Source organism: Alligator sinensis, unplaced genomic scaffold (genome assembly GCF_000455745.1).
Source record: "Alligator sinensis unplaced genomic scaffold, ASM45574v1 scaffold1140_1, whole genome shotgun sequence".
Taxonomy (NCBI): Eukaryota; Metazoa; Chordata; order Crocodylia; family Alligatoridae; genus Alligator; species Alligator sinensis.
Genome location: NW_005842441.1, coordinates 852,362 through 864,672, shown reverse-complemented (window position 1 = coordinate 864,672; position 12,311 = coordinate 852,362). Strand labels below are relative to the sequence as shown.

General features: G+C 40.0%; 1 protein-coding gene across 1 annotated transcript in view; it reads left to right on the top strand.

Annotated features, from left to right (window-relative positions):
- Positions 1 to 12,311, top strand: part of TMEM245 (transmembrane protein 245) — a gene marked incomplete at its 5' end in the record, with an annotated part of 132,644 nt that overhangs the window by 44,722 nt on the left and 75,611 nt on the right. The window contains one exon of the mRNA XM_025212024.1: positions 4,180 to 4,203. Coding sequence (XP_025067809.1) covers positions 4,180 to 4,203 — 24 coding nt within the window. The remainder of the gene's footprint in view (positions 1 to 4,179; positions 4,204 to 12,311) is intronic.

The following is a 12,311-nucleotide window of genomic DNA, read 5'->3' as shown; positions in this document are numbered from 1 at the left end:
TTATAAGCTTTCTTTAAGTGGGCATTGATTTAGCTCTTGAGGTCTGGTTGAATGGATAGAGAAGAATTTGAAAGAGAATGAGGAAATTGAATTCGCAGGGAGGCAAGAGGGAGCAAGTAAAGAAATTTGAACAGGGATTAAATAAAGCAATGGGTAAGGTAGGTAACTTAAACTGAGTTGAATAGAGATAAGAAAGATCAGTATATCAGAGGGTGGAGAAAGGGAGGCTTTAGTAGATTTTTTTTTTTAATAGGATTGATGAATCTTTGAGCAGCTGTGAAAATAAAACCAGCTGTATTTTGGGCGTGGCACTTATCTGGTGTAATAAACAAAAAAAATAAAAATAAAAAATAACTTGCAAGCTTGTAGGCTAGGGTAAGTGATGGAATTACTAATAATGATGGAGAAAGGAGAGATGAATCTAGTATCTGATGCATTGTATTTCAGTTGAAATTCATAATTATAAGTTTTTGTTTGGTAGGAACCATTAAAACGCAATGAATTTCTTGGGGGTATATATTAAGATAATTTAAGTTATGAAACTTTTAAGATGGGTATAATAAGAATAAAGGAAAAGGAAGAATTGGTCTTGCACCCTGGCTTGATATGTTTTGCTCCTGTTTTCTTTGACAGTGAGAGAGACTATATAATCACTTCCAATTTAATGGTGTCTTTTACAATTTAGAGATTTTTAGTGATCATCTGTACTTCCTTTCCCCTGAAAATCCCACCTATGACAGTGGTGTTTCTCTGTTAGCAGAAGCAGGGTGCTAAGCCTCGGCCTTATGTAAATAAACTGTTGCTGATGTTTGTTTCTAACACATGTCTAAATTATACAATAGTGATGCGTGTTTCTAACATTCTGGCACGTTATACAGACAAGCAAGAAGTCCTGCCACCAAGAGAAAGGGATGGATGGAGAGTGAAGATGCATCTGGAGGAGCATGTGTCCTCTTCAGCCAGAGAAAATCTCCTAGTTTTGGATATGGTGGGCCAGGAAGAGAGATTCTTTTCCCTCCTTAAGTTGAAAAAAAATTAGAAGAAGCATGTGGGAGAGGGCTCCAAGTGAGCTCAGCAGATTCTCAGCACTGATTCCTTCTGAAGCATTTATTTAATCTGTTGAGGAAAAGAAATAAGAAAGTAGTGCCAGTTCAACTTCCTTCTTTCTCTGCTGATAAATGGGGTGTGCCCATTTGAGAAAAGTTCTGGTTGTGAAAAGTAGACAGGTGTTGCTTTTTATTTTTTCTTCCAGCAGCTGAACAAAAGGAAGTACTAGAAAGCTCAGCAGATGCTGATGAAACTAATTGTCCATTTTGTTACTGTTCTGTTTTAGACTAGGCAAATTAAGAGTGTTTATAAATATATTTGGTGTCGCTCACTGATCTTCCTCCTTGTACTACCCTTCTGCTAATAGCATACATACATAAGAACTCAGAGGCTGGAAGTTTTCTGAGGGGTGAAGAGAGTGTGGGAGCAGGGGGCAGAAATTGGTTGCCGCCATTTTTCCACCCCTGAAGAAATGTAAAATATATGGGTATTATTCACATATTTTATGAATAGTCTAAATTACATCTTTGCTTCAACCTGCTGTACTCTTTACACAGTGAGTGCCCACTTGCATTTTTATTTGTACTTGGACAGCTATCCTGGTCAACCCCGTGCAGTCATGGGACTTTTCTTGTCCACTGAATAATTCCATGCATCTTTCCAGGCTTTCATAAAAGACGATTGTGTTGATGTTAGTCAGTGACTATATATTTTATTAATGCAAGGAAATCTACTTTTTGGTATATTTTGAATTCATTGTATACTTACCAAAAGATCTTTCCTAGATGTAGTAGACCATGGTCTGACACTTGGTGATTATAGGTAGGTGGTTCAGTCTTTTTACCAGAGTCAAGTATGGGTACTTTAAGCTCTAAATTAAGCACACAGTTAAAAACACCTGAGAAACATAGGAACACACGTTTCTGCACTTTCACTAGTGTGTAGAAATGTATCTTCTTCAGAAAATCTTTCAGGAGTTGGTAGCATAATGTAAATAGCTTTCAAATGGAGTAGTGAAAAAAGTACTGCATTAAACATACATTCATTGTTAAATTCTACTTTTGTAAATAGTTGGTTTAACCAAACTTTAAAAAAATAACTTGTGGCTTGGGTAAAAGCACCCAAGATTCTGCCTGTCAATATACAATGGGAAGTAAGTTGCTAAAATTTAAACTGGTTGGAGGTCAGTATATTGCATGTATTTTTGGGTATCGATGTTTTCCTGCATATCATGTTGTTTCCTGGCTATTGTACCTACTGTTATGTCTTAGGAGAGTAAAGATTGAAAAAAATGATTCTGATGGATGGAAGTTAGGTTGCTTTTATTAATTGCCATTAATGCTAATGGAGTAGCATTAATTTTCCCTATAAGATCATTATAACCATTATGGGGGGCAGAGCAGGATACATTAGACTACCCTATAGAAATCTATTTAAAAAAAGAGAGGCTTACCGTGAAATGGGTTATCTTGTCATGTTAGATTATTTTTTCTACTTTGGTTCCATGAAAGCAAGATAAAGGTACATGCCAGGGAGGTGGGAGTATTAAATATCAGCCCTATTACATCATTTTACTGATAAAACATTTCTTTCCTGGGAAGATGGGAAAAAGATTAGAATCTTGCAGCTGAGGTTTTTCAAGCTCTTGTAGCTTCCCATTTCTGTTCTTGTTTCCATAGGAACAGATGCACTTAAGCTATATAGTATGTGGCATAACTGGATACCTTTGTGCTTTGCATTGTTACTGAATCTGTGTATGTTTGTCTCTCAGTATAAGCTGCACTTTGATCTGCATTCTGGGATTTTGGCTTAATTCAAAACACTTCTTTAGGTTTTGTTTATATTGGGAATGTGTCCCAATTTCAGTCGCTGGTGGCCAGTTAATGGTACAGGCCCCAAATATAGACAAGAAAAAGGCACAACTTGTATCGGTGGAGTTATATTATTTTTAAGGAAGAACGAGCAGATGGATAGAAACTTTAGTTTTTTGTCTACAGTTGAGGTTTGCATAGATAGTAGTTACATTGGTAACCATTCCATTCCCCGCCATTAGTGACTGAAGTTGCACTACAGACAAGGTCATAAAATGGGTGTATGATTACTTTGGGTGAGAGCTATTAGAATTAAATTTCTATTCCAGAAGGAAACAATGATTTTTTAGGAAGAAGGTGTTCTACACCACCCAGGGTTACTAGGAATAATGGCCACAAGTTGTTAGAGATAAGGTTCAGGCTGGACATCAGGAGACATTACTTTACAGTTAGGGCTGCCAGGCTCTGGAATGGACTCCCAAGTGAGGTAGTACTCTCTCCTACCTTGGGGTGATATGAACCCGGCACCCATTCCTGCCCCGGGCACAGGGTCAGACCTGATGATCTGTTTAGGTCCCTTCTGATCCTAAGCACTATGATACTATGATACACCTGTCCTCTATTGTTTGCACAACCTGCCTGATTATGGACAGCCTATATGAATAAGTGATTGGATCTGTGATCTTTTGCTGTGTATATCAGGTGAATTTAATATTTTTTCCTACTCCTTTTCATATGATTTGACTTGGGTCTGAATGCAGGAATACTACTAAAACATAAAAATGTTTAATGTTTTTAACAACAGTTGACAAATGACATTTTGAGTGGGTTTGAAATTAGACCATTAATTGTTTCAGATTGGGAACTTGATTCTCAAAAACAAGCGTCTGATGCGTTGTTTTTGGTATTTAGTAATGCTCCTGTTTTCCAAAGAATGTTTTCACCTATACTGTATTGATCTTTGAAGTTATGGATCTTAATCTATAACTATTCAAGACATACTGGTGCAGACTGAGAGTTGTTTTAAAATTGTTCAACTATGGTTGCCAAGCATTTTGGTAAAGTTGGGGTTTTTTTGGGTTTCTTTTCCTTTCTAAATAACATGCATGTTGGTAAAACCTGGATTATTGCATTGCAGGTTTTTACAAAGCTTTCTTTCCTGTTGTAATTTATTGTTGGGTCTAGAATGATTTCACGTTTCATTCTGTGGATTACTGTCTGTCTGTTTGTTTTTCATACTATTACTGCATTCTTCAATAATCCTTTGCTGTCTTCTTGTCTTTTTCCCGCCCACTCTTCATCTACCCCTGCCACCAACAAGCTGTGGCATTGGCTTAATAAGAAGGTAAATAAAGAGATGGATTGTGATTCCAGCTAATGCACTCTGTGTCTTTTTGCTGCATGAACACTTTTTAACGCGTCTTACTGCTTATTTTTTCCTTGAATCTTTTCTTTTTCCCTTTGCTCTTGGTATAAGCTACTAAAGGTCATGCAATACCACCTGATCTACCTTGTTTTAATACAATGAACTCATGAAGTTAATTGTTTGATGCAGCAGGGTACTCTGGAGTTCAAATCATTTTACTATTTCAGAACAGTTTTGACTTTTACTATTTATACACTTCACAAAACCAACATGTAACTTGATTCAGTTGGCATTCTCTGCTCAGGAGAAACTTGGCAGCAGTGCCAGTAATAACTGGGGAGTGTTTTCAAAGATAGTCATGGAAACCATGCAGAGCTCTTACATTATTCCCCTGTAGTCAATGCTAGAAGTGTGTTCAAAATCACCAAATTAATCTACTTTTTCAAAAGGGAAAAATAAAACGGCCTCAAAGATACCAGTTATTGAGACAACACTAAGGCAAGAGTGGCTAGTGGAAGGAAGAATATTCAATGCATAGGCTCAAACAATAATTTTCCTTCCCTGTAATTTGTAGAAAAAGCAATGTAATTGAGATGGCGTAGACCGTCTTTTTTACACCATTTTTGCTTACTTATGTTTCCAGGCAGGATGAAGTTATTACACCCATCAGTAGGAGCTTTACACCAGTCTAGTTATAGTGACTGGCCAGTGGCATCTGGAATCATGGCAAATCCACACTGTAGATGAAGTGTTAACTATTGGAAGAGCTTAGCAGATTCACAGGAACATTGGGCATTGGGGAAAGATAACTCTGTAACGCGTCAAATCTGTAGGATTCCCTACTGCTCTGTCTTCATTATCTTCTAATAATGTAGTCTTCATAGTTTTTGTATTTCAAAGTTATTAAAATATATCTTAGACAAAGCAAATTTCCCAAACAAAAATATTGAGGGACTCATAGTTGTAGATACATATCTAAACTAATTAAGTTAAAATGTTCAAATGGGATATATGAAAGATGTGTTAAACCATGCATCTGGAAAGGGCAGAATTTTCAGGGACAGCCTTTTACTGTCATTTATCATCTCTGTACACTTGGGAGAATCCAGGTAGCTGACACTGAATAGAAAAGGCCACCCCAAAATGACTGCAGAATTAGAGCTTTAGGCTGCAGTCAACCCATGAAAATTGGTAAGTCCCTTCATGATTTAGGTAGACCCCTGTTATACCCTGTGGTCTGTAATCCAGCATCCTGCTAGTGGGCAAGGTCTCAGTATACAGTTTTCTTTAAGTGTACATGTGAAAGGCAGGAAGCCTGCCAGGTTTATAAATGGGAACAGTTAAGGTTAGGGAGTAGAGTTGGACCATCTCTTGGCTTTTTGATGTTACGTTGTTTTAATTTCATCCTAGATTCTTGATTTTTGTCATGGTTATTTTTGCACTACAACATGTTTTAATTTCATAAGTATTAGAGGTGGACTGATACATCAGTCCGATATCAGATCAGCACCGGTATAAAGAAAACTCGCTGTATTGAATATCAGCCTGATGGGGCCAATAATTTGGCTGATAAATGCCTGTGCTGTGCACAGCCGTAGCTGCGGTGCAGCATTGGGGCAGCAAGGAGCACAGCCGATAGCGTGGAGAGCTGTGTCCAGCTGGTAAATCCGGTGTGGTGGAACAGCAGGTGGGAGGGAAGGACAATGAGGGGGGTGCAGATCATCGTCTCCTGCGGTGAGGGAGGGGGCAGGGGCAAGCGTTGCGACAGCAACGTGGGAGGCAGTTCTTGCTGCTGCTTGTACCCCAGGAGGACATAGGGGTGGGGGTGTGCCCCCTGGATCTGTGTGGGGTGGGGCGGGGTGGGCTGTAGTCAGGACTGTGTGGGGCTTTTCTCAGTGGGGGCTGGGCTTGGAGCGCGTGCTGGGAGGATGCTGCATTCACCCCAAATTTTGCCGCCACTCTGCTCCCCACACTACTGCTGCCTGGCGCAGCCCCAGCTCTTCCTTCCCTCCTCCCCTTCCACCACAACAGACTTACCAGCTGGAGTCAGCTGTATCAGAAATCGGATTAGTATCAGCCGATATGCCTCCTTAAATATCGGCTATCGGTATTGGCTCCAAAAATGTGTATCGGTGCACCTTTTATAAGTATGCACAACCAAAATGTATAATAAAGAATTATTGTTTGCAAATGGCATGTTTAGACCCCTACAATACATCTGCATGGTGCCCTGATCTATGGATAGAAGTTTGTGTATAACTGCATGTTTTTTCTTATCTAGTTTTAGACTTTGTGGTTAAGAACAGATTTGTGGATTAGGTTTCCTGAACTTTACTAGAATTTAAAAGTTGTTAGTTGCAGTCATTGTTAGCTGAACATTAATGTGGCTTTTAATAGGCTAGCCTATAAAAAAACAACCCCCCCCCCCAAAAAACAAAAAAACAAACAAAAAAACCCAAACAAACAAACACGAAACAGTTTTGGACTAACTTCCTGTAAAATGTTGGTGTGTTAGTCACTAGCTGGAAAGGTACTTCAAACTAATAATTTTTCACTTTTTACACTTGCTTTAGGGAGAGTTTTTGGAAATGTGTATGCATTTAAAACTCCATGCTACATTAAACTATCTAGTGTATGCTATGCTGGTCATGATACTGTACGAATAAAAATGGCAGGTAAATTCTTAATGCCTCTTAATTTTATAAAATCCATACACTGGGATGCTAAGAGAGGAGTTGATTGAAGCACAGAAAATTGGGACTACCTACTTTTACAGCTATTCCCATTTTATCTTCTTTTGAGGAAAACGCTTATAAGAGCACTAAACCAAACTTCTAATGATACACTAGGAGCTATGTGTTTAAGTTATGCAAAGGCAGGTGAGGATTTGAAATAGTAGTCAATTTATGGTTCTTAGGAGCAGAAGGTAAGAACAAAAGGTTCTGTCATTAAGAAGTTTGTCAGGGACTGCTTTTACATTATGTTTAATGGATAAGAATTTGTGTATTTTCAATTAATTTAATGTTACTTAACTAGCATAGAACAAAGAATAGATTCCATTGAGCTAGAAAGACTTTCTCTTTATTGCATTGTCTACAGTAGGAATTTTTCAAAATATTTTCCTCTTTTGGTAGCAGCCTTTCCCGTATTCAATTCCTATTGAACTTAAGGACCCTAATGTGGACAGCTGTCCAGGCAACCTAATCTGGCTGTTCACCTGCAATTGTCAATATAAATGTAAAAAAAATGTTTCTGTAATTGCACAGTAGCATCTGGGGTGCTGACTGGTCACTCTTGTTGGAAAATATTCTATTTCGCCTCATTTTAGAGTGGGAGGAAGTAAAGAGAAATTGCAACAGTTGTTTTAGCATAAAATAGAGAGTAAGACACCCATACTCACTAATTTCATGTAGACTTAACTGTAAAAAAACCTTTCATGTTATAGTTCTGCCAACAACTAATTAGATGCCACTCTCCTTTGACCCTTTAATATAACTTTCATTGACTATATGCCATAAATCCATATTCTTTTTTTTTATTTGTTTGAGAGGTGTGACCTTCTGTAGCTTAGGAGGCTAGCTTTCTTCTACCACTGCACTGTCTCAGATATTATGAGCATTTTTGCCTGCAGCTGATGAATAACTCCTAGAAGCTTAGAATTGAAACTAAAACTTTTAAATTTCTGGCTCCTGTCTAGAATGTATGCATGTGTTTGTGTGCATGCACGTAATTGTGAGAAGGGCATAGGAAGAATGATTTAGCAGGGGTGCTCAACCCCTGGCCTGCAGGCCAGATTCGGCCCATGGTGTTGTGTCATCCAACGTAGGGGGCTCCCTTTGGTCTGGAAATTTGGCAGTGTGGGAACAGTGGCTAAATTTCCAGAGCCATGCAGACCCCTAGATTCTGTGTGCTGGATGGGGGTGCAAGGGCAGTGCCAGGCGTAATCCTGGCATGTGGGATGACAGAAGGGGGCAGTACCAGGTCTCAGTACGTGGAGCATTGAGGGGCAGTGCCTGGCATCAGGGCCCTATATGTCCTATGGAGTGGTCTTGCACCACTCATGTGGCCACAGGGCCTAAAGGTTGAGCACCAGTGATCTAGAGAAATGTTGACTGGATTCAGGGATAAGCATATGGAACCAACTTCCCAGGGAAGTGGTCCTCGCCCCTACCTTGGGCATATTCAAGAGGAGGTTGGATGATCACCTGTCTGGGGTCTTGTGAACCCGGCATTCATTCCTGCCTGTGGGAGGGGGTCAGGCTAGATGATCTGTTCAGGTCCCTCCTGACCCTAGCTACTATGAAACATTCAGGGATTTAACTTAATCACATAGATGTGACATCATTACCAGATAGGACTCAGTTTTCATGTGTGTCCTGGTGCAGAACAGCTGGGACTTATTTTACACGTTGTAAAGGCAGGTAGTGGGATTCATCAGGAAATGCAGTTAGGAGCTAGTTGTAGGTTAAAGTTAAGGCATTAGTGAATTAATGTTACAAAGATCATACTTTCATTTCTACGGTTGTCGCACCGTAATTCAGCCATTTCCTGTGGCCTGACTTCCTACATGCTGCTGTCAAGATTCTCTTTGGGCAAGTCTGTGCAGCAAGTGGCTTGGAGTTTCAAATGGACTTGATCAGCTTATGCTTGTTCAATGGCCCTTACACACAGCTGGAGAGAATTGGATAATACCTGCCCTGTGGCCTAGTGATTAGAGTACTGTCTAACAAGGCAGGAGATATGCAGATTTGAACCCCCTGCAGGGTGACAGGGAGGGTTAAAACCTTGGTCTCTAGATTCCTGGGTGAGCACTCTTAAGTACTAGGCTTAAATTGTCTCTGGATTTAGAACTCGGATACCTTATTACCACCCTCAGATGGACCACAACCTTTCCATTTGATAATAGGCTAATTTATTGATACACAATGAAAACAGAAAAGAATAGAAACAATCAAGCAGTTCTTTGTATCTGCCAAAATCTAGGGCTGTCATCAGAGTCAAAGTACATCTGACCAGGATGCAGTCTTTACTCTGAGGGTCTCTCTTAGGTGTCAGGTGTTAGCATGTCAGCAGGGAGGTGGAATGCTGAGACCCTGGATGAAACAGGCTGGTGGTGTGCTTTCTGTCCATGGTGGCCTTGGGGACCCTTCCCAGGGGATAGGGGGCAGGGGATCCCTCTTGGGGACTCTCTCAGGAAGGAGGGATGGGAAGGGAGGGCTCCCTTTGTTATTCTCAAGTCTCTGCTTTTCTATTCTCCTTCCCTCCTGATGAGTATTGATTCATGGCTGTTGCTGGTTGGTCTCTGTGTTCGTCACACAGCCACATCGCTCATCACATGCAGGCATACTAATTTGGGCTTTCCGGACCTTCTCCTAATTTGGTCTGTTCCCCCAAAATGGGGACTTGACCCCCCCCCCCCCAAACTCTGGGGCCTTGTTAGCTAGTGCCACCCTTGTCTCGTGTTATGGAACAGTGTGGTACATGCCCCCCTCTTTCCCAGGTTGTGTGTGTATCTGTGTGGCCTTGTTGTGTTAGACAGTGTGTCTGCTTCCAGGGCTGTGTGAAACTGTATGCGAGACCCAAGGTTTTTAGAAATCAATTAAGCCCTACTGCCCATCTTGACCCATTCTAATACATATACATATACCTATCCACCAATTCCCAAAAGCAAACCTTTAACTACCATTTTTATTACCATTTCTATTTCAACAATCAAGTATACCAAGCCTCTTTAAGCTTAGAGCATGGGAGGCCTCTCTCCTGTGGTGTCTAATGTATTAATCAGAGATTCTTGACTGACTAGAGTTTGAAAATTATGGTCAATGAATACAAGAGTAAAGAGCTGTGTACCTGCTTGGTAGTTATCTATCGGATGCTTGGGTTGTCCACACTACATGTTCAGTAGGATTGCAAACTTTGTACAAGGACCAGTATTTATTATTATGCAGTTGTGTAAGTGCATTTGGATGCACAAAATGAAATAGGATTTTTTCTTATGTTTTTAATGTGCATGGAAAAAGACCCTGGAAATAAGAGTAATTGTATATTAGTTAAGACTTCCCTAAATTCACTTAAACTCAGATTTGCATTTTGATAAAAGCCAGAGGTATGTTTCAAATTGAGAAAGTAATACGTAGCAGGGGCAGGTGCAGAAGGTTAACCTAAACCAGTGTTTCCTTAGCCTTTGACACCTGGAAGGTGTATCTACACTACATGTTTAGTGCCAAGTAGATTAATTAGCTCCACAGTAAATGTCTCAGCGTCTACATGGGCAGGGCAGTTAGGCTGGAGTAAACTAATAAGCTCCGCAGCAGGATAGTACTTGTAAATATAAGTACTGTCCTGCTGCAGAGTCTTTTTACTATGCAGCACCATACATGTAGACGCTGGAGGGCCTGGATGGGGCACGAGGGTGCTTCAGTGCAGGAGTTGCCTGCTGGCTAGCTACACACTGAAGCACACTTATATCCCAGCCAGCCCCTCTGCAGTATGTTGAGCTAGGCAGGAGCAGCCCCAGGCTTGCTGGCTGACCCCTGGGGCCCTCTGGTAGGGCTGCTCTAACCCAGCTCAACAGTGCTGTGCTGGGCACATGTGAAATGCAGTGCCTGGGAAGCAATAAACTCTGGAGCAGTGAGCTCTGGAGTTTATTGCTTTGCATTAATGCGCTCGTGGAGCATACTTTTTTCTGGTTTAAAATTGATAGCACACTTAATTCACTGGTCCATGATCCACATCTGGTCTGTACGCCCAATCTTGCTGTGTGAGACTGGCATGGCAGGGACCAAATCCAGCCCATTTTTTGTAGAACACCCTTTGGGAATCACTGATCTAAATATTTTGAAAATCCCACTTGAAGAGCGTACCATTAAAAAAAAAAAAAAAAATTACCCTCCTGTTTTTCAGTGGTGGTTGGTTTATTTGATCATTTATAATCCTTAAACAAATGAGCTGTTGAAAAGATGAAACTGAAACAGAAATGTGTGTAGTTTTTTTAAACCACTGGTTTTCAACCTGTGGTCTGTGGACCCCTGGGGGTCTGCAGACTGTGTGTACGGGGTCTGTGAAAGATGACTACCATCAATCAAAAATATGTAGATAACCACGTTTACAATTCACAGGGCTCCACACCTCCATTCAATGCATTTTAGGGGTCTGCAAATGAAAAAAGGTTGAAAACCACTGTTCTAGACCATAACTAGCTTGGATTCCAAGTTTAGAATTTTTCACATAAATGCCTCACTCTTAAAGGCAGTTAACCCCTGTTCTGTTTATTGTTGGTGAGAGAACTCTTAATGATAATTGAAATGTTTTAGGATACAGTGACAAACAAGAGAATGAGAAACGTCAATGTTCTTTGAGACTTTTGCAGGGTCTGGTGGGTTCTTTGAAATTCCTTTCTGTAAGTCATCATTATTATATTTCTTTTGCTACAGAAATTTCTAGACTCAACAGTTACTACTTTAGATAACTTCACTTTCTGATAGCTTTCCTCACTGTATCTAGAATGCTTGTTCTGAAGTGTTGAGTATTGTCACAACAGTTTATATCAAATGAGAGTGATTGTAAGGAGTTGGAAGATAAAATTATTATTGTACTTGTACATTTGATGCTCAGATGCTATGGTGATGGGCTCTATAGAAACCTACTTTTTAACTTAACTGCCAAGATTGCAGTTCGAAACCAGTCTATCAATAATCAGCTTCACATGCAGGGTTGGGGCCAGTAATGGAGGAAGAACTAATATTATCATGCCTTTTAATGTTATGTGCTAATGAGGAAAAGAACATTAACTAAAAATTTATTAATCCAACCACTGAATTTGTAATCTCTCCCTTCAGAAATATTTAAATCTTCTGAATTTTCTTTTTTCTTAAAGAATAACTTCACAACTAAGTTTTCTCTTTTGTTTTTTTTCTGCTGTAGTGCCAGATTCATTAGCAACCCCTCTAATTTATGAACTATGCTGAAGAAAATAATTGCTCAAATTTGCATGGATTTTCATATCTTTTATTTAATCAGATTGCTGGTATATTAGTCTACATGCAGTTTATTCTTTTCTGGAGTGCTCCATCCCTAGGTAAACATCC